Source organism: Amia ocellicauda, chromosome 22 (genome assembly GCF_036373705.1).
Source record: "Amia ocellicauda isolate fAmiCal2 chromosome 22, fAmiCal2.hap1, whole genome shotgun sequence".
Lineage (NCBI taxonomy): Eukaryota > Metazoa > Chordata > Actinopteri > Amiiformes > Amiidae > Amia > Amia ocellicauda.
This window is the reverse complement of record NC_089871.1, coordinates 18727127-18750930: the sequence shown is the minus strand read 5'-3', so window position 1 is coordinate 18750930 and position 23804 is coordinate 18727127. Positions and strand designations below refer to the sequence as shown.

At 40.9% G+C, this 23804-nt stretch overlaps 2 protein-coding genes across 3 annotated transcripts in view; both read right to left on the bottom strand.

Moving 5' to 3' along the window:
• The window catches only part of fcho1 (FCH and mu domain containing endocytic adaptor 1), a 183852-nt gene that overhangs the window by 79725 nt on the left and 80323 nt on the right, over positions 1 to 23804 (bottom strand). The window contains exon 1 of one of the 2 annotated variants that reach the window (XM_066695637.1): positions 9732 to 9814. The exons of the other annotated variant lie outside the window; for it this stretch is intronic. The gene's annotated coding sequence lies outside the window, so the exon portion shown is untranslated. Of the gene's footprint in view, positions 1 to 9731; positions 9815 to 23804 lie in introns of those variants that run through there. 2 annotated transcript variants of the gene reach the window in all.
• The window catches only part of map1sa (microtubule-associated protein 1Sa), a 59798-nt gene continuing 54607 nt past the window's right edge, over positions 18614 to 23804 (bottom strand). The window contains exon 7 of the mRNA XM_066696134.1: positions 18614 to 23572. Coding sequence (XP_066552231.1) covers positions 23417 to 23572 — 156 coding nt within the window. The 3' untranslated portion in view covers positions 18614 to 23416. The remainder of the gene's footprint in view (positions 23573 to 23804) is intronic.

The following is a 23804-nucleotide window of genomic DNA, read 5'->3' as shown; positions in this document are numbered from 1 at the left end:
CAGTGAGTCACCTCTTACAACACTCAATCCTTCAACATTCACGGATAGACAATTATTCTGAACAGCAGAAATCAGTCCGATTCATTTTGCTAGATTCCAGTACAATGTAAACTCTGGATATGATACATGCTCAAGCACTACATATTAAAACCAGAAATATTACCTTTTTTATGATTTTTACTTTTTATGTCCAAACTGCCACTCCTGCCACCACCGTGTAATAGAAATGATTGTTATGAGAAATTAAGTTCCCACAGAGAAGAACTGAAGAACACCATGGTAATCAAGAAACAAAGAGCAGTTCATAAGAAACAGATGGCCAATACAAACTGCTGCAGAGAAACTTGTCCACATTCTTTAATTAATCCCTCATACCTTCCTTGGCAGGGATTAAGTGGCATCTCTCTTTATTCACTCTTTAAACAAGGACAAGGGAGTTGGTTAAGATACTGACAGGCGGTTTACTCTGGGTTAGTTGGGGGATGTTTTGAGGCACTAGCCAGGCAAGTGGAGGAAAAAATAAATAAATAAAATATTTGAATAGCACAGAAAATTATCTGCCTTATGGAAACAAACAAAAAAAGATTGCCAGACATCAATTGTTAATTGCCTGCTCCATTTTCTTTTATTTTTAATTGTTCCATCTGTCATGTGCAAGAAAACAAGGGAGAAAGAGAGAGAACCTACTGGGAAAACTATTATATAAACATATTTTTTCAAAAATATTACATTGATAAATGTGTTTATTCCCCTTTTCTTTACTCAGTTTTATTGGTTTTACACACATTCCTAGATACAAAGTGGACGCTTAATGCATGCTGAACAGAAAGCCTTAAAGGCAATAGATGGAACTGAAAACATCATTAATCATGTCATAGTGGTATTTGGGTCTGAAAGCTAGGATATATGCCACCGGCTGGGCTTACATGAAGATTTTACCTGGATTGTACCTTTCAGATCATAATTAGAGGTCTATTAATTGCCTGCCGTCCACCCTGATGGCAAAATGAGTCCTAGGGTCTGGAGATCACAGGTTCAAATCCAGACTGTGCCACTCTACAACCCTGACAGTGAGGCAACAACAACAAAACTGTTCTATAGGACAAAGTAAGGCACAGCTTTGGATTAATTTTATTCAGGGGATACCATATGTTGTGGGTTCCCCTAGGACAGTATGGGACTGCAGTGATGATACAGTTTGATAGATTTCATCAATAAATGAGAGCAAGCAGAACAGATATGTGGTACAGTCTCTGGATCACTGATCAGGTACTGCGAACACTGCACTGTATCCCTGAGCAGATTACTGTACTATGAAGGCTACAGTCAATGTAAATATTGGCCGCACAATTCAGTGGAAGGCTCCCTTACAATGCACTAATATTAATTCCAGGTGAGAGTTATATTTACTTAATATATAGAGGCTCTCAAAAGTATTCACGCCCCTTGAACTTTTCCACATGTCATTGTTACATGAAATCAGAATGAATTTAAAATCAGGAGTTTTTGCCACTGATCAACACAGAAAATGTCCATAATGTCAAATATAGAATAATCTGAATTGTATCACTTAATATACACTCACCTAAAGGATTATTAGGAACACCATACTAATACTGTGTTTGACCCCCTTTCGCCTTCAGAACTGCCTTAATTCTACATGGCATTGATTCAATAAGGTGCTGAAAGCATTCTTTAGAAATGTTGGCCCATATTGATAGGATAGCATCTTGCAGTTGATGGAGATTTGTAGGATGCACATCCAGGGCACGAAGCTCCCGTTCCACCACATCCCAAAGATGCTCTATTGGGTTGAGATCTGGTGACTGTGGGGGCCAGTTTAGTACAGTGAACTCATTGTCATGTTCAAGAAACCAATTTGAAATGATTCGACCTTTGTGACATGGTGCATTATCCTGCTGGAAGTAGCCATCAGAGGATGGGTACATGGTGGTCATGAAGGGATGGACATGGTCAGAAACAATGCTCAGGTAGGCCGTGGCATTTAAACTATGCCCAATTGGCACTAAGGGGCCTAAAGTGTGCCAAGAAAACATCCCCCACACCATTACACCACCACCACCAGCCTGCACAGTGGTAACAAGGCATGATGGATCCATGTTCTCATTCTGTTTACGCCAAATTCTGACTCTACCATCTGAATGTCTCAACAGAAATCGAGACTCATCAGACCAGGCAACATTTTTCCAGTCTTCAACTGTCCAATTTTGGTGAGCTTGTGCAAATTGTAGCCTTTTTCCTATTTGTAGTGGAGATGAGTGGTACCCGGTGGGGTCTTCTGCTGTTGTAGCCCATCCGCCTCAAGGTTGTACGTGTTGTGGCTTCACAAATGCTTTGCTGCATACCTCGGTTGTAACGAGTGGTTATTTCAGTCAAAGTTGCTCTTCTATCAGCTTGAATCAGTCGGCCCATTCTCCTCTGACCTCTAGCATCAACAAGGCATTTTCGCCCACAGGACTGCCGCATACTGGATGTTTTTCCCTTTTCACACCATTCTTTGTAAACCCTAGAAATGGTTGTGCGTGAAAATCCCAGTAACTGAGCAGATTGTGAAATACTCAGACCGGCCCGTCTGGCACCAACAACCATGCCACACTCAAAATTGCTTAAATCACCTTTCTTTCCCATTCAGACATTCAGTTTGGAGTTCAGGAGATTGTCTTGACCAGGACCACACCCCTAAATGCATTGAAGCAACTGCCATGTGATTGGTTGGTTAGATAATTGCATTAATGAGAAATTGAACAGGTGTTCCTAATAATCCTTTAGGTGAGTGTATCTCTCTATTCTGTGGAATGAGCATCTCATGTCCAGCTCATTCTATGTACCAAAAATCAGAGATAAAGAAGTAGGCCATGACGGCACGAAAATCATTACCAAAATAATATTTTATGAACGTTCGATGGCCCCATCACCCTAATTTTACGGAAGAACCATCTTTGTAGTTTGTAGTCATAAAAAGTTGATTTTCACTAACTGTCGCTAATATTTTATTTGAGGGACTGCCGTGTAGGCTACAGTGGAGTGCAAACTGCTCACGCGTGTTCTCCAAAGGGAACCTCTGTAGCCAGTGATTTTCGGACTATGACTTTGATTTTCCTCATTGACTTCCAGCAAAGCAGCTCCAGAGTTAGTACCCACATGACGTCATGACCTATTTCTAGATCTCTGATTTCATAGAATGAACTGGACATGAAAGGCTCACTCCACAGAATATGTATACAATAACCTGAGAAATTATGGATTTCTGTTGGAGCTCCCCTTGAAGCCGGTCTGATTCAGGTAAATTTCAGGTCCTGTGAGCCATAGTATGCTTGTGAAAGAGGTATAAGTTAGATTAAGGAATGGTCAATGTAATATTTTCTTTTGGACATTGAGTGAAGTTTGGAGAGAGCATTTACTGAATTTTCCCCACCACTAGATTTGCATGTGTGTTTGGAAAGGAGTGTGCAGCTAGGTGGTTTAATCTATGGGTGTGTGTAAGGTCACCTTTGAAAGTAATCACATCTGGATTGGCTTTTCAGGTACTGGCAAAAGATTCCGACAGATCTGATAAATAGAACCTGAAGAATTAAGTTTCTAATTTCTTTGTACAGTACTTTGCAATGTGTAGGTCAGGTTTTCGATCTGAACGATAAAGAACCATAGCCTGTCAACTGTTACTTGGAATTGATTGGTTGTAGAAAAAAACTGGTCTTCTCTGTATAATTCTATTAGAGCAGTCCTAGCATTTTTACATGCTTTCTGCTTTCACACTAGACAGTTAAACCGGGGCTACCCCAGGTCGAAAAATCAAGCTTTCACATTTTCAACCCAAGACGAAATTCTAAAGCCGGAGTGAACTCACCCCTGCTTTTGACTAGGGATGAGATTTCCTACCCGAGACGAAGTGCTCACCACGGGTTGAAAAAGGTTAGTGTGAATCATAACCAGTTTCTCGTAGCACAAGGCATATGTGAACGCAAGGAGGGCTGAACATGGGTCCACTCGACCAGGGATTAGATGGTGTAATGTGAAAACAGCTATAGACTTCAAGTATTTTAGTTCTGATATCAGTCAAACCCAGTGCCTCTGGGGGTCTTTCAGAGCAATATTTTCAGGCTGTTCAATCTTATTAAGGCAAGTGTGAAGAGGGAAATTGTAAGCGCATGTACATTATGGGTAGAGCCGAGAACTGAGGAGCACCAGCTTGTGCACACACTGCAAAGAAACAGGAGAGCTATTCAATTAACAGTCTGTGAGCTTTTACACTCCCACTGTTACTCGCTTACTTCACCACCTGCTGTGAACAGCACAACTATCCAGGCTAGTCACGATGCGATATGCATTGCAAAAGTGCATTAAAACCTCAAACTGTACAGCACTATACTTATGATAAAATGTCCATTAAGGATGTGCGGTCCTCTTGGAATGCATAGAAGAAGCATACTTTATCCTCCTGGAAAAGGATTGCGAGAGCTTTTTGCACACTGTTGAAGTGCTTTACCATGTGGTTCAAATACTCAAAATGTGCGACTCTTGTACCAAACAAAGAATGATTTTAAACAGCACACTCTGTCATGGCATGATAGCATGAACATTCCAAGACTTTTGATTAGGATGTACAAGACTAGACATCTTTAGTACCGCAGGCTCCACTTCCATCATATAATCTAAAGTGATCCTATCAATACTCATCTTGGCAGACTGTTCCAGGTCTTAAGCCCCAGTTACTGCCACCCTACTAAAGGGTTTATTCCAAGGTCTTGCTGTGATTTTATGGAGAAACAAACATTACTTACTTGTCGGATTCTGTGTGTGTTTCCAGATTTGACACTGCTCTAAAGAAAAGTGTCTCTGAAGATCCACTCTTGCACACATTTCCTCAGCCAGAGAGCACTACAGCACGAGCGAGAGAAGGGAAATAATGGAATCCTACAGGAAAGTCACAATTTTGTCATAGGACCTTAATGAATTGTATGGAAATGTGAATATCCATACTATTAAAATTCAGTCTAAGTTTTTGAATTAACATTTTTAACATTTTTTATATTCCATACTTTCAGTAAATAAAAGTGAAGTCATCTGCTCCATTGAAAAATGTGGAGTTTCATGCCTCAGCTCAGCTGTTGGGGGTCCACGGGAAGCATTAAGTTATCTACCCTTTACCATGAACATAAATGTTTTATGCAACAAACTGATCTGCTCTGAAACATCTAGTACCCTTTCAGTAAGGGTATCCAGAGATAGAACTTATCATTTATTTTGATTAGCATTTTCTTCCCCCATGAAAGAGGCCCTTTTTCATCTTTTGAAATACAAACACTAGCAACAGGCATACAAGGCTTACCCGTTTCTTCAAACATAAGAGCAGTTACACCATTCTATATCCTTCCTTTGCCGTCGTTTTTTGCAGCTGACTGACCCACAAACCACTTTTCTGAAGAACCCTAGTTAAACCACCAAACACTTCACCCGAAGTCCACAGAGCAGGAGCTGGGAGTAGCAGGATAAATAATGCTACTATCATTTTGCATAGATTTCAGCTCATTCATCAATGTGTATAGAACCTAGCCTATAACACTATAAATCGCTGACAGCCAGACCTAGACAGAGACCTCTGCCTTTGCCTCCATCTGTTACAGAGATTCAAGTGAGCTAGCTCCTCTTCTTCCTGCTATTCCCTCCAGCACTGTCCCCATTGGCAGGGTTGCTACTTGTGTGCCACTGGCTGTTAACATCAGAAGTGTTCATTTTGATTTATTAATGAGGACCATGCTGCTACTGGAAACGAAAGGGTCGCTTTCAAACAAAAGCAGAAAAGGCCTTTTAAATACCTTGCATTCCAAACACCTTAAACTTGCTTTGAAATCAATAACTGGTCAACAATAAAGGGAACCGACGTGGGGAAACTGGCCCATGCTTGGGGAAAAATAGAGCCAGGCCACACTTGCCCTGGAAGGACCGCAATAGATTCATCTAAAACTAGTGCCTCTCAAAACCCTGGTCCTGGGGGCTCACTCTCCTGCTGGTTTCTGCTCTCAAATACTCAATTGATTTCTTAATTGAAGTAATAATTTGCACATTTCAACTTTTATTTCGGCTTCACTTGCAACAAGTTGGAGAATTCAAGGGCCTTATATTGTTTTAGATTTAACCTGAAATCTCCAACTGTTAAAAATAATTAGTAAGTTGTGATTAGGCAAATGGCGAATTCAATTTATGGTTTAATTAAGTAACCGAGAGCTCAGTGTGAACAACAATTAGCAGGGAAGTGTGCAAGGGGTTGGGAAGCGCCTAATCCATACAGCTCCACTTTGCCAGGTTTTACAGGAGCACTAGAAAGCACACGTTTCTGCTTGTCCATTCCAGGCAAAATTGCAGTAACACACAAACACCAAACATACGTTATATGAAAATTGGAGAGGGGAAAGAAAAATGTAACTGTACTGGGATCTCATTTACATCCTCTCCCTTTGCTGGTCTTGATATTTGCATGATAACACTCAGATATTCAGCTTGGCTGCCATTAGCTCTGAAAGTAGACTCAAGGTATAGGTCTTCCTCAGGGAGCACACTGTTGGAAGTGATATCCCTTTTCCTGCAACTCTTCCCCCTGTCAATGTCAATAGACATAACAGAAGCTAAAGCAACTTTCAGCAGAATACCACTATAGAACAAGTATTTTTAATTCAAATGTTGGTTTTCACTTGATTGAGGCTCTGATTTTTAACACACACAATGAGATCTCTGTAGTGCTATTTTCTGCATGCTTGTGCTATTGTTGATATTTGTGTAAAAGTACAGTATCTGAATTAGTCATGTCAATTAAAAAAATTACAGGACAACAAAAACAAACATTTGACCAGTCAGCTCACACAGCTTGCACATAAGTGGAATCTAAACCGTACTCTATATCAATGAAAGCATATTTTGCAGATACTTGCATAACAAGCGAGCATTTGGGAAATTAACAATTTCAAAAGCAAACCAGACTCACAATTTTCCACCTCTCTTCCTATAAGGAATACAACCCCTTTTTTGACAGTGTGCCGTTTAGTCCAGGTAACCAAGTGGGAAGCCTATTAAGAGCAATTATTTTCTAATTGCACATCCTTTCATGTGCATCTGCTCTCACCTCTGAAGTAGCAGGACCTTAACGGACGCTCTTTCACTTCAAAGAGCTCATCTGGTCCACCGTCAAGCAGAATCATGATGCAGGGTCAAAGCATCTTCCATTTAATACAGGGAGATAATATGGATGTCTGTGATTGCTGCAGTGGCACCAAAGTCGTTACACAACCTGCATTTCAGTTCTTTACCAAATTGTCTCTTCAACCACATCGATGGGGAGTTTGTTCCAGATTGTGACAACCCTCTGTGTGAAGAAGTGTCTCCTTTTTTCCATCTTGAATGCCTTGACGCCCAATTTCCATTTGTGTCCCCAGGTCCGTGTGTCCCTGCTGATCTGGAAAAGCTCCTCTGGTTTGATGTGGTCGATGCCCTTCATGATTTTGAAGACTTGAATCAAGTCCCCACGTAGTCTCCTCTGTTCCAGGGTGAAAAGGTTCAGTTCCCTCAGTCTCTCAGTAGGACATCCCCTTCAAACCTGGAATAAGTCTGGTTGCTCTCCTCTGAACTGCCTCCAGAGCAGTGATATCTTTCTTGAAGTGTGGTGACCAGAACTGTACACAGTATTCCAGATGAGGTCTAACTAGTGCATTGTACAGTCTGAACATTACAGTCTTACTTCCATAACAAACATACCCTAACATTGCGTTTGCCTTTTTTATTGCTTCCCCACATTGTTTGGCTGGAGAATGTGAGGAGTCCACATAGACTCCTAGGTCTCTCATGCGTTACTTCATCTAGTTCTATTCCTCCCATAGTGTAATATTATATTGTCCCATGCTTTTAGAATGATTTACAAACAAACATGACAATTATGCCGCAAATAACATTAGTAGATTCTTGTATTGCTTATTTTGTTGCTGCCTTTCTTTGCTGGGATTGACTTCCCCAAGAAAGAGGTTTAAATCTACATGTGACTGCCTGATGGCACAGATCCACTAGATTTAATAAGGCTTTCGCATGATATCTCAAGGTAAACACGATATAATGTAGCCTATTACTTTACAGCTCATCTACATTGTAAACCAATCCCTTTGTTAGTTAAAATCAAAGAGCTATTTGCAGCCCTGACGATTCAATTGTAATCACATTAAGAGATTATAAGATTACATTAAATGAGATTTTTTTTCTTTCTTCCTTCAAAGTACAAATTTTGACAGGGAAGCGGGGGAGGTAATTGTTATAAGCATAGTAAGATACCGGTTTCCACTTCTTACATCTGACACAAAGCACGCAAAGCAGTATTTCACTAGGTCGGAATTTCCCTTTGCATAAAAATCAAGTTATTCTCTCTAGTAACAACCGTCACTAAAAGTCGTTGGCACATAATACAAAAATGACATATACAGACTATTTATACATGATGGGGTATATAATCTCTTCATTTGTTACAAAATATAAATGAATACCATTTGACTACCGAAGACAGGCAAAAAAAAAAGTGATTCTCAAAGGACTTCATATAATGTTGAAACAGACGTATTTACATCTGAGTCCTGGTTACTGTCATACGTGGTCAATTACTATTGACTTACACGATACGCATTAAAACAGGAAACATGTCGTGCATTGCTAGTCATTCATCTTTACTTCTGTCTCACACACACACAAATACAATCCTGAGGTCAGCCTAAAATGTACAACTGGTGACTGAAATACCGTTTCTATACAATACTATACTTTTCTAAAACAAACGATATTTAATTCAATTTAAGTTACAGCAAGCACACGGAAGCCACTAAACGTTTTAATCCGTGCCGAGGTTTAACTCTCTGATATGGTTCGTTTTTCGATGAATTCTCCTCATTCATCTTCGGCAACTTTCAAGCTTTGGGTGAGTTAAACGCCAGAAAAGATATATATTACCTCCCTTCCCATTTCTTCAAGAGAGATATTGCCAAATAATAATGATTTAAGACAATAATAATAATAATCCCTCGGTGCTGTCATTGCAAAATTAAACACATTTTTACATAAAAAAAAAAACCTAAAGTTCTTCCCCGATTGGGCGGCCGTAAATAACGGTTGTTAAAATGATGACAAAATACAGCAACGTTGTACCGCGTCCTTTACTCCAAATACACTAAACCAATTTAGACTTCCTCCCATCACCCAGGTCATGGAAGTACACCTATAAATAGCAGTGTATATACTATGTTACTAATAATACGCTGTTATTAGCACTGGTGTCGCTGAAAGCCGCGCTGCAACACGGAGGCTGAGCACGACGCCGCTGTCAACTTCCCTCGGTCAGCGCCAAGCAGCGTCGGATGACAGCAGCCCGCAGCTCCCGCACCGAGCACAATGAGCCGCACTCAGCCCGGACACCCATGAGGTCCCCGGCAGCAGAGGACGAAGAGCTGCCCGGCCGCGTCTTCACCCTGTGCGCCCTGGACGGAGCACACGCACTGCTGCATGAAACGCTTGCAACCGTCTCAACGTTTCATATGTCAAATAAATAAATAAACCGAATCATACATGTAGAACATTATACATCACTAATGTCGCTAGGCTTATTTTTCGCCCATATATAAAGAAAAGCACCATGCTCCTTATAGTTTGCTGTAAAAACGCAGCGGATATCTTGAATTGTAATTTACCTTCCGGTGATTTCTTAGACACAAAGCCTCATCCTACATCCCCCGCTCACCTGTCCTCCTGTAGCAATGTGTGGAAAGTCTTATCTGATACAATTTCAACCAGCAGTTCTTCCACTGCCACAAGCCCCACCCTCTTCCATCCCCATTGGCTGCAGAACCTGTCCGTCTACCCCCTGAGCGCAATGTGGCGTAGACAGGTTAAGCACCGCCCCGTCGCCACGCCAATCGGGAGGCCCGTTATCTTCCGAGGTTATCGCCCACCTGTGGGAGGACGCACGACCGCGACCACTATTGGCTACACTGTTCATCCATCTATCAAAGGAAAAAGGCGGAAAATAGATTTGAATCGAGTGCATTTCATTAAAAATTAAGGTCCGCAGTTCTGCGCAAATCTGCGCGGCTCCACCAATGGGGTCGTTGCGATTCTGCAGATCTATGCAGAACTGCGGAAATCTGCACTACAAGAACGCGACCGCCGTTTTAAACAGAAACGTCGTTTTTAAGATATGGGAATGTGAAATTAGGACATTTAAATGAAAGAATATGCAATATACTAAGTGTTAAATACATTATAGTTGTGGCTCAATTATCTTTAATTTGTATCTTGAAGATTCGCTGGAAGATTCGTTAATTTGCTTGTTTGCGACCACGTCTCGACATGTCTGCTTTGCGTTTAATTATCGATGTGAACACTTCCCACTCACATTTACACGAGACCGTCTGCGACAAAAGCATACAAACAAAACACATGACCACATCACTCCAGTATGAGCTTCACTTCAATGGCTCCCCATGTGCTACAGGATAGATTTCAAAGTTCTCTTATTAGCATTTAAAGAAAAGGGACTGGCACCTCCCTACTTAAAATATCTGCTTATCAAATACACTCCAGGTTGGCCAGTGAGATCCCAGGGAGCCGGTTACTCATTGGATCCTAAAATACACAAGAAAACTGCATGGCAGAGTCAAATGCCCCCCTCTTTAAATCACAGGAGAAGACCCATATGACTCATAAGACTATGTGGGGATTTGATTCAAGTCTTCAAAAACATGAAAGGCATCGACCACATCAAACCAGAGGAGCTTTTCCAGATCAGCAGGGACACACGCAGCCAGGGACACAAATGGAAATTGGGCTTCAAGGCATTCAAGATGGAAAACGGGAGACACTTCTTTACACAGAGAGTTGTCACAATCTGGAACAAACTCCCCAGTGATGTGGCTGAAGAGACAATTTGGCAATAATCAAAAATAGACTGGATAGGATCCTTGGATCAAATGAGCACGATGGGTCGAATGGCCTCCTCTCGATTTTAGACTTTCTTATGTTCATATTTTTTGTCTCCGGTGTGCCATGGATATACTATGCACAATTGTTTTCTGTCCTCCATGAGATGTCCTGCATTTTATGACCAGCACCTGAGCACAATTTGTTTTGTTTTTTTGGCTCCCAGTAATAGTCCCCTCTGAGGGGCTGACGAGGCACCTTGACCCTCACCCTGGAAGGCTGATGCGGCACAACCCACTAGAGGGCTGATGAGTACCCCACCACAGAGAACTAAAAGTGTACCCAAACCCCAAGGACTGATGATGTTGATATTAACCCCCAAACCCCAAACCGCCGGCAAGGCCCCCTCCCACTAGAGGTAAGACCACAGCCAGCAGCACCATTTAAGAACTTTCTGATCATCTTGCTGCTGTAACATAATATTGCCTGGAAGAGAGGCAACCCTTAGCCATGGACCCACAGAGATTTATTTTCTACTATAACAATCTGAAAGTCTCTTTCCACCATTCCTAATGGTTTATTTTATGTTGGTTTATTTTATTTTATAAATTGTTTGTGGTTGATTTATTTGTTCATTTTATTTATTTTGTTGTTGTATGTTAATCAATCTGTAAAGCGCTCTGAGGCTACCCTGTGAAGGGTGCTATACAAATAAAGATTGATTGATACTATTTCCAGTTTCTTAAAAACTTGTCTCCTGTCAACTGTGTTTAAAAGGGCAGCAATGCACATCTGGCAGTATAGGCCCTGTTCACACCTGGCTGGCATTAACATAATTACGGTGTCTCTACACCTGCCCATTTCAATTTAGCTCCTGCATCCGGATGTCAATCGGATTGTGCAATTCCCGTGCAGCATTTAAATTAGCAATGGTGCTGGGTGCACAAGAAATGTTACAGTTTGTAACGTACAGGATATTTTACAATTGTGGTTGAGTCCACAGTAGACACTCTCTTGAAGGAAGAAAACTGTGGAGACGGATTGTGTATGCCTGCTTGGTGGTCACACTTGTTGCACATGAAAGCACAGTGGACTGAAGAAACGTGTATGTCTTTTATCTTTGATCAGGCTAGAATGTGGACAACATCCAGATACAGGTTGCTTAATGCCATGTGTAAACTGGGCCTTAGAGGCTCAAAATGCACTGTTCTGATTTTACATGTGGAAAATTGCCTAGTGTCATGTAATGTGCAACAATTGCAGAGAGGGACCTAGAGAATATTGATACTTACATTACAATATTAATTTGTATATAATCAACATCTGTTTTCAGTTTAATAATTGTTGGAATAGGCCTAATGTTCAGACTGTACAATGCACTAGTTAGACTCATCTGGAATACTGTGTACAGTTCTGGGCTCCACACTTCAAGAAAGATATCGCTGCTCTAGAGGCAGTTCAGAGGAGAGCAACCAGACTTATTCCAGGTCTGAAGGGAATGTCCTACTGAGAGACTGAGGGAACTGAACCTTTTCACCCTGGAACAGAGGAGACTACGTGGGGACTTGATTCAAATCTTCAAAATCATGAAAGGCATCGACCACATCAAACCAGAGCTTTTCCAGATCAGCAGGGACACATGCACCAGGGGACACAAATGGAAATTGGGCTTCAAGGCATTCAAGACAGAAAACAGGAGACACTTCTTCACACAGAGTTGTCATAATCTGGAACAGTTTGGGAACATTCAAAAATAAACTGGATAGGATCCTTCGATCACGATGGACACTAAATGAGCATGATGGGTCGAATGGCATCCTTCTATTTGTAAACTTTCTGATGTTCTTACTTAGGATTGATCAACCTCTCTTCACCCCTCATCATTCAGTGTTGACGACATCCTGTGAAGTTGAACCTAGATAAAGGAAGTCTATGGGACTTTTTAACTTGGTACAAGGAGAGTCAACCATTAGCCTATGCACCCTCAGATTTATTTTCTAAAATTGAGTTTTTGGTTTGCTTTCCTCCATGCCTAATGGCTTAATCTCATTTAACTATGCTTGACTATGATATGCTATCAAACAACTGCTCATAGCAATACCCAGTCTCTGCGCTCCTTACCCCTTCCTGCGTGTCCATACTGGTCTCGCATGAAGAGAGCAACATCAATTAAAAACTGAACTGCAAATCTACCAGTCACCTGAAATAATTCACTATTCGTAATTTGTTCAACTTTTGTAAAGGTTTAAACTGTAGTTTGTATTATTGTACTTTTATAATGCTTTAATATGCTTTGTGTGAACTGTAAATCACCATTGATATGGACATCTGCTAATCAATAAATAACAATAACCACCATCGCCTTCAAAGGTTGAGGGTGGGATTAGAAAGTTTTACTTTAATGAATATGGGAAAATAAAAATATATTTTTAAGTCGTTTTAATGTAAATTTTTGTCGGGTAACGTAATTCGTTTTATATCTTGACTTCCTGTTTTAATTATAGCAACCAGAAATTAACTGTATTAACAAGTACTTGGCATTCATGTCCACTAATGATACAGTGATGCTATAAACTACCCTTGGATGTGCGCAACTGTATAAACCAGATATTAATATTGATGGGAAAGGCTAGCGTTTTCAGAAGTTTTGTTTCCAGTAACGATTGGGTAAACTAAATTGTTAAAAAAAAACATCTCAGGTATTGTCTTCTATCAATACCAGTAGCAAGAAACATAGGTTACTTTACCAGATGTTAAACACTAGAGGGCAGAAGAGTATAAAAAACTAATTGAAATCTTAAACAAAAGCAGTTTACTGATTTGTCACTCCAGGCCTGGTGCAGCACAATAGACCAGTTACTATACCTGAAACTCATGGAAGAGTTGGAAATAATATATATAGATAGACATGAAAAATATTGAAAACTTGAAATCAGATGAACATTGCCTTGATTATAGAACTGAAGCCCTTTACAAATATTTTTTGATTGATAATAGATTTCCTTAAATATTGCCTACAAAATACATACATAGTTAATCTACCAAGCAGACAATGTCAGTATGCCCAATACCAGATATTCCTATGTTTAAAGCCATGCAGGTTCATATAACACACATGCATATACACTCACCTAAAGGATTATTAGGAACACCATACGAATACTGTGTTTGACCCCCTTTCGCCTTCAGAACTGCCTTAATTCTACGTGGCATTGATTCAACAAGGTGCTGAAAGCATTCTTTAGAAATGTTGGCCCATATTGATAGGATAGCATCTTGCAGTTGATGGAGATTTGTGGGATGCACATCCAGGGCACGAAGCTCCCGTTCCACCACATCCCAAAGATGCTCTATTGGGTTGAGATCTGGTGACTGTGGGGGCCAGTTTAGTACAGTGAACTCATTGTCATGTTCAAGAAACCAATTTGAAATGATTTGACCTTTGTGACATGGTGCATTATCCTGCTGGAAGTAGCCATCAGAGGATGAGTACATGGTGGTCATAAAGGGATGGACATGGTCAGAAACAATGCTCAGGTAGGCCGTGGCATTTAAACGATGCCCAATTGGCACTAAAGGGGCCTAAAGTGTGCCAAGAAAACATCCCCCACACCATTACACCACCACCACCAGCCTGCACAGTGGTAACAAGGCATGATGGATCCATGTTCTCATTCTGTTTATGCCAAATTCTGACTCTACCATCTGAATGTCTCAACAGAAATCGAGACTCATCAGACCAGGCAACATTTTTCCAGTCTTCAACTGTCCAATTTTGGTGAGCTTGTGCAAATTGTAGCCTCTTTTTCCTATTTGTAGTGGAGATGAGTGGTACCCGGTGGGGTCTTCTGCTGTTGTAGCCCATCCGCCTCAAGGTTGTACGTGTTGTGGCTTCACAAATGCTTTGCTGCATACCTCGGTTGTAACGAGTGGTTATTTCAGTCAAAGTTGCTCTTCTATCAGCTTGAATCAGTCGGCCCATTCTCCTCTGACCTCTAGCATCAACAAGGCATTTTCGCCCACAGGACTGCCACATACTGGATGTCTTTCCCTTTTCACACCATTCTTTGTAAACCCTAGAAATGGTTGTGCGTGAAAATCCCAGTAACTGAGCAGATTGTGAAATACTCAGACCGGCCCGTCTGGCACCAACAACCATGCCACGCTCAAAATTGCTTAAATCACCTTTCTTTCCCATTCAGACATTCAGTTTGGAGTTCAGGAGATTGTCTTGACCAGGACCACACCCCTAAATGCATTGAAGCAACTGCCATGTGATTGGTTGGTTAGATAATTGCATTAATGAGAAATTGAACAGGTGTTCCTAATAATCCTTTAGGTGAGTGTATAGGTCCCGATGGAAACCACCAGGCGAATAAACATTCATTGTCAAAGTGACGTCTAGATGTACCTAACAGGAAACATGGTGAATTAAGAAGTGTGCAGTGCTTCTGGGATTTACCATTATTTTACTTGTTAGCCGAATCATTTCACATACTGTACGATAATATAAAATGTTTTAGGTTCTTTTCCACCTTAGAAGGAATTCAAAAACAAAAAATATGAAATCTGTGGATTGTTTTTCTGTGCACTATGAGAAAGCATCGCTTCTACCTGTTGTCTCAGATTTTCATTCCCCACCAGACAGCAGATGAAAAAGCCAACATTCGTCTGGGCTGTTGCCATAGCAACCCTTTCACCATCTCTCTCTTGCTCTCTGCATCCCTGAGGCTCCCTACCCAATTAGAAAATGCTCTCCGCAGCAACCAGACACTTACAGTGAGGGGAAAAAAAGTATTTGATCCCCTGCTGATTTTGTACGTTTGCCCACGGACAAAGAAATGATCAGTCTATAATTTTAATGGTAGGTTTATTTTAACAGTGAGAGACAGAACAAAAAAATCCAGAAAAACGCATTTCAAAAAAGTTATAAATTGATTTGCATGTTAATGAGGGAAATAATTATTTGACCCCTTCGATTTAGTACTTGGTGGCAAAACCCTTGTTGGCAATCACAGAGGTCAGATATTTCTTGTAGTTGGCCACCAGGTTTGCACACATCTCAGGAGGGATCTTGTCCCACTCCTCTTTGCAGATCCCCTCAAAGTCATTAAGGTTTCGAGGCTGACGTTTGGCAACTCGAACCTTCAGCTCCCTCCACAGATTTTCTATGGGATTAAGGTCTGGAGACTGGCTAGGCCACTTCAGGGCCTTAATGTGCTTCTCTTGAGCCACTCCTTTGTTGCCTTGGTTGTGTGTTTTGGGTCATTGTCATGCTGGAATACCCATCCACGACCCATTTTCAATGCCCTGGCTGAGGGAAGGAGGTTCTCACCCAAGATTTGACAGTACATGGCCCCGGCCATCGTCCCTTTGATGCGGTGCAGTTGTCCGGTCCCCTTAGCAGAAAAACACCCCCAAAGCATAATGTTTCCACCTCCATGTTTGACGGTGGGGATGGTGTTCTTGGGGTTATTCCTCCTCCTCCTCCTCCTCCTCCAAACACGGCGAGTTGAGTTGATGCCAAAGAGCTCGATTTTGGTCTCATCTGACCACAACACTTTCACCCAGTTCTCCTCTGAATCATTTAGATGTTGGCAAACTTCAGACGGGCCTGTACATGTGCTTTCTTGAGCAGGGGGACCTTGCGGGCGCTGCAGGATTTCAGTCCTTCACGGCGTAGTGCGTTACCAATTGTTTTCTTGGGGACTATGGTTCCAGCTGCCTTGAGATCACTAACAAGATCCTCCCGTGTAGTTCTGGGCTGATTCCTCACCGTTCTCATGATCATTGAAACTCCACGAGGTGAGATCTTGCATGGAGCCCCAGACCGAGGGAGACTGACAGTTATTTTGCGTTTCTTCCATTTGCGAATAATCGCACCAACTGTTGTCACCAAGCTGCTTGGCGATGGTCTTGTATCCCATTCCAGCCTTGTGTAGGTCTACAATCTTGTCCCTGACATCCTTGGACAGCTCTTTGGTCTTGGCCATGGTGGAGAGTTTGGAATCTGATTGATTGATTGCTTCTGTGGACAGGTGTCTTTTATACAGGTAACGAGCGGAGATTAGGAGCACTCCCTTTAAGAGAGTGCTCCTAATCTCAGCTCGTTACCTGTATAAAAGACACCTGGGAGCCAGAAATCTTGCTGATTGATAGGGGATCAAATACTTATTTCCCTCATTAACATGCAAATCAATTTATAAATTTTTTGAAATGCGTTTTTCTGGATTTTGTTGTTGTTATTCTGTCTCTCACTGTTAAAACACCTACCATTACAATTATACTGATCATTTCTTTTTCAGTGGGCAAACGTACAAAATCAGCAGGGGATCAAATCCTTTTTTCCCCCCCTCACTGTACCTATTGCAAGAGGATGGTACAAAGAGAGCAGTGGCCTCTTGATGTGCCCATCTATTGAACTTCACCTACTTTCTCTCACTCCTGAGCAGATGGCTTCTTTATTAGGTGTGTGATTACTGCATGGAGACTACCGAGCTGTGTATTTATCAATTTGTTTAACATTAAAAATACATTGACTTCAAAGTTTCCTGCTGTACACAAACACATGCTCAGATTATTATTTTTAAAATATATAAAGTACTACAGTTCAGGTTCCTTGATCTCCCCTTGTGGAAACCTTTTACAATTTCTGTTAATATGAGGGCCCAGTGTTTTCCTCCTTCAATTTAATTTCCTCTTGCAACTTCGACTACCTTCCAGCCTCATCCTGGATGAATCTGCATCAACTGCTTATCTTTCACTTTCCATTCCCCTTCAACTCCACCACACTAACCCTCCTTCTTTTCCACCATCTGATTTGTGCCCTGCCAATTCCTACTCATCATGCATCTTCCCTGCCTTAATCTTGCAATTTCTTTCAATGCAATATCCTCAGAATACAGGATTTTCTTATTGCTCACTCTTCTCCGTTTTCAGTCCAGGACATTGTCCTGTCAGGACTGCACTCAGTGAAATGAGCTGCCTGTGAGCATTAGGACTGCAGGGTCTTATATCTTTCTGACCCCTCCATCTCTAATGTTAACTATAATTTGTATACATTTTCTAAGGAATTATTACCCTTGTAATGTTGAGTAACAGTGTATGTTATTGTATAATGGAACAAACCTAAAAATTGATTGTAGTTTTTTTTTCCCCCCAGTGGTTAAAATGGGTTTTAAAAAGGCAAAACATCAATGTATGAGAAGGTGATGCTCAAATTACACTACTGAAAACAATTAAGGGAACACTTAAATCACACATTGGATCTCGATTAATATATTTTGTTCAAGATCAAAATCTTTACTGTACATTGTGTAATTCGTTGAGAACAAAATTATGTAACAGTCAATGGAAACCAAACTGCCTGACTGCAAGCTGGAAACAAACTTAATAAAGGCAAGCATAATTACAGAACACTGATCTGACCAATTTAAAATTTCCTTTGTTACTAGAAAAAGACAACAGTGTAAACTAGCTTTTTTGAGAGTTCCAAAATGTTACTACTTTTGTTCTTGTAAAATGCAAGCAATATTTAATATGGATTAAAAAAAAAAAAAAAAAAAAAAAAAAAAAAAACTCAGAACCAAGGAAAAAACAAAAACCTTACTGGCACACATGAGAAGTACCTGCATCAAATAAGGTAGAAAACACATTTACCAATTTATAAAAGAAGCATATTTATTGAAAAGAAAAACAAAAAGGATTAGTGTTCAATACCAAATCAGCCTTCAATTTAGAGTACACAAATCCCCCCCCCCTTCCCATACACAGACAGACACTTACTGTAGTATCAGGTAAACACCAGCCGTAATTGTTGCTGATCCAACTTTGTGAGCAACAGTGGGTAGAGAACGCTGCCAAACCGCTGGCCTAGAGAAACTGCAGCAGCATTCCCCTGAAATCTTGCACTAAAAGCTACTGACTGGAAAAAGATGCCAATTAGCCAAGTACTGATCTGGGGAGGAAAAATGCTAAAACTGAATTTAAAACAAACTTCTATTAAAAGGTTTTGCTTTTGGACAACCCTCCCTTAGATTTTTACTTCATTTTTGCCCGGTTTCAGCTGCTTTTGGTGCAAGTGTGAGCTAAATCGGAGCATATGAATTTCTGGTTGGCAAATCCCTTACTCCCCCATTCAAAGAATACAAGGATAGTGATTGTTATTATTTTTTCTAAAGAAAGCATAGGACTTTTCCCTCCTAAAGGCTTTTGACACCATGTAGAACTTCACCACGAAAATGGGGCAGAGATGCAATTTTAAAAAGATCCTACATCTGATCTACCTTAGGTCTTTACACAACAAATGACTGCTAGAGAAGAAAGTGGTTATTCAAATGTTCCCAGGCAGAATCTTCCTTGTATAGAAACTGCCAACAGAGAATGAAGCAAACTAGGCCAAATAATGGTTAGCTTCAGTTCTTATGACTTGAGTAGCCTTATATGATAAACCTCAGGACAGCCTGGTTGAAAAACCTTTACAAACAGACTGAGAAATGCTTGAGAATTTAGAAACTATTCTGTAATACATTAGCCAGTAAAGAGGATTTTTTTATTTTTACATGCCAGATCAAGCTAAAGGTGTAGCTTTAACCAGCTGAAGTAATTTAAAAACTTACAAGACAAGGCCAACGATCTCTTTTGGATCCACTGCGAGAGCACTGTGAAAGGTGCAGCCTGTTTATTGTCAGCGTGGTTATTGTAGTTCAATTCCCTAAACACTTCTACATGGCTACCAAAAATAAGTTGCAATTGCACAAGGTATCCATTGGGTGGCACATGACTCAATTCACAGGATTCTCCTCCCCTGCCACACACAGTTCCTTGATAACCTGTTTAAATCTGTGCAATATAGACAGACCAATTAAAAAACAGGTACAATGTTCCCAGACAAAATGACACTTAGGTATTTAAGATCAAATCACTTTCTTCCAGGATTTGATTACTTAAGCAAATTTCTCATGAGACCTCAGAATATGCAAATGTTTCAAAACATTGTGAAGTCACTATACCAGATAAGAAAACTGCTTTCCTAAGATGGGCTTCTACAAGGGTTTGTAAGGGATGCCATTTATTATTTAGCCTAGGACTAATTTAAAAAGGTGAGTTAATTAGAGGCTATTAGCTTTAGAGAAAAACATGACAAATTAATAGAAAATATCAAAAACAAACAAAAAAAAAAAAAATCATATTGAGAAAATAAAACCAAACATGAAATAAATAAACCGGGCAATGGAATTGGTTTCCATTTTTCTTTTTAACATTGCAATGTTGAGTACAAAATTAAATAAAACTTGTTTAAGGTTTCAGCCTTGGATCTGTTGTGCACATAAATCAAGTCCCATGCTGATTGGCTTCTCATTGCCATTAACAACACACTCACACAACAGATGTCTCCCAATGAAAATAAAATCAACAGCCCTCTTAATTAGTATTGTTTTTAAGGCCTTGGACAAAGTTTCCCCATGTAATTGTAGCAACAACCACAAAACAGATCTTGTTCATATCAATATTGGGATAAGATTTTTCAGACTATAAAACTGACTAAACTAAAGTCTGAATTGTGAACTGATTCAGGCAGCTAATTCCCAACCAAGGTGGGAATTCAATGTTCTAGCTAAGAGAGCTGTTCTTGAAATTGGTTGAATTTAACACCCAAAATCATTTAGCAGATTGTAGATTAACAAGTAGTTCTGACTTGAGAAATAATAAATTAAAAAAAAAAAAAAAAAAAAAAAAAACTTATGTTGGAAGCATTTCACGTTGTCACAGAACTAAAAGTGCTTTTGTAACCTTCATCATTAATTGTGCCAAACACAAACCAGGGCTGAAAGCATGAATTAGAATTTTCTTCATTGGAACTGAACTGTGCAGTGAACTGTGTTAGCAGCCCCTGCTCCCACTGTATTGCATACATCCTAACTAAGACAGTGCATGCAGTGTATGTTAGGCTAAAAAGCACCAATATTTCACAGGAAAACAAGTCGCTATATCCTACAGCATTACACCACAGACAGACAGACTAGGTGACAGTTTATAAATGCTGCGGGTTTTTTTTTTTCTTGCATTTTTATATTTTTTTCTACTTTTGTTACATTTGTGTAAAATTCAAATTTAGGCACTAATGCAACCCAGGCTTAAAAATTTTAAACAATCCCTGTCCTATAAAATGTGTCCTTCTGTTGCCGTTTACAGCCACCTCTCCTCTTCAATAATAATAATAAAAAAAAGCATGTGCAACCTTTTACCAGCATTTGTTACCCCAAGACAAGAGTGACACTTAGTGGTCCCCATTACAGTACAGACATTAAAAAGTGGTTTTACTTTTTTTTTTTTTTTTTTTAATTTGTAGGTCCAATGGTGTGGGAAGCCTTCTAAGAATGGAGACACTTGCAGAAGGGTGGCGATTGTATGGCGCGGCTGTCACAGAACTGAAACAGCCAGACAGAGTAATCTGCAAACACTGGTACGATGCTGTCATTAACGGTTATATTAGGATTTTTTTTTTTTTTTTTTTTTTTTTTAAACAAGGTGCCACTCTGCTGTAACCATTACCCAAATATTTTTTTCCCCCCCTTCTAATATCTTTGTACATTTGTTTACCTTCTGTTGTTTCTGATCTGTTAAACTGTATGCATCCCATTTTCTTTTTTTAAACCATTGTCCAAAAAGGTGATGCCACAATCAGCAGAGTGGTGTAAGCTTTGTGAATAGGGACCTGTCCAAAATCTTTCCAAGGTAAAATAAACATCAAAATCAAGAACTTGCTTCCTCCACTTTCCATTTCATTTTCTTCTTGACATGCTTCTACAGACAAACCATCAAACCTCCAGACTCAAATTTCTAGGCTGACCCAAAACCTTTACTATCTTTCAATGTCCTCAAACCACCTCCTAAACTAATTACCGCATACACATCAGTTCTTGGAACCAAAAGCCAGGCCTGCAACCACCAGGTGTTCACAAAGTGAACGACCATCTCACATTCTAATGTGGGGAGGAAAAAAAAAAAAAAAAAAGCACCTTTACAAGCGCTTTAACACCAGTGTATCGTGGGGGATGGGATGAAAGAGTACAGAGATTCCTGTTTAGCTGGTTTAACACTACTCCAGAACTGTGCCTTCTCAAGGCCATTTGAGTATTTACTTTTTTTTTTATTTGGGGGGGGGGGGGTGGGGGTGGAGCATGCCCGTTTGTAGTGCAGTACAAAAAAATGGGAAGGGGGTACAATTCCACCAGGTTTGGGGGAAACTGTGCAGAAGTGTAAAATGCTGTGAATAACCTCGCGTTCCACAGGGTCAAAAGTCATGCCACAAACTATTGGGGTGACTAAACCATCTCTGTCCACCAATTCGGTCCTCGGGTGGACAATCTCTTCCAACGGAGAAGGTCTCCACAGGTGAGCCGGCCTGGCCAGAAATCCAGAATCTAAAGCTGCTGGACACATTCTGATACAGAATGGGACATGTTGGGAATGGGAAGTGGAGTGGGGTGTATCTGCACTAATCTTATTCCACCCTCCCCTCCGACTGAGAGAGGGAGAGGGACACTGACATCACACAGCACTTGACTAACTGCAACCCCCAATTCTTCCCATAATTTATTCCCTGTCTGGGCTTGTTCCCTCATGGAGCCATTGACATTGCTAAAGAATGCCCCATGGCCATTTTATAGCACTGCAATGTGCTATATTTGGATTTGGACTGGGATGTGAAGTTCTGTAACACAGTAGGGATCTTCTGTCAGTCATAGATGTTTGAATGGAGAAGGAATAAGCTACAATTTGGCCAAACAGGCTGCTAAATACCCTTCTCATTCAAAGATTTAAATCAGGTGACAGTAGACCCCACAGTGCTCCATCATGCTACCAAAATCACTCTGTACGGTTACAACGATGTCACGCTCGCACCAATCCTCTGGACTCTAAAAACACTGCTCACGTCATGGTTTTGTTTCAAAAAGACAGCTGAAAGTTTTTTTAAAACCTTAAATAAAATAACATTTGGAAACAGGGACGTCTGCCACTGAAATCGAGGAACTCTTGTTCACAACCTTCGGGGGGAAATCAGTTTGAGCCTTTTTGTATGGTCTTCCGCAGATTCTAGATTGAAAAGGTTCTTTATATTGCATCACTTGGTATCGCAGGGAAATCTAGACTTGCTTTAGGGTTAAAGCTGCTGGGGTGAGGTGCAGGAGCTCAGTGCTGTATTATATAGTGCTCAGACAGGTGTCCCTGAAGGATGAGGAGCGGGGTGTTTCACTAGCAAGACAGTGCCACATGCAAGGGAGTCCTGACCCCAACAGGTGAAGGAGGGACACCTGGGAGTGTGTGTGGCAGAGGGCTGGGGCGACGTTTCGGGGGTGTTGGCCACAGACTGTGGAGAGGGAGGGGGTGTCTGCGGGTGAAAGGGTCTGTGCTGTTATGCAAGATGTCATCTTCCCCCCTCTCTCTCTCTCTCTCAGAACTCCACTTTGCATGCTGGGAAGGTCTCATCCTGCATGGCCACAGTGCTGTTGCTGCCCAGCACGGTGATTCCCAGCTCCCGCTGCCTCTCGTGGGTTTCCTGGTACCACTCATGCATCATCACGGAGTCAAAGGTTGGGATCAGGGTCACCTGGCGGTGGGGGAAGAGACAAGGGAGGGTATTGGTCACTTGGCACTAGAAAACTAATTGCAGCTCTGCAATCTGGGCTCTTTCACAAAGCCAAGTTAACAGAACTTTTGTCATCTCTGGATGTGCCATTTAAGTGAACGGTAGCGAGTTGGCACACAGGTCACAGTGCTTAAGATAAAAGTGACCGTTGCATTGCATCTGATCTGTTACGAAACAGACAAAAGCAGCTTCA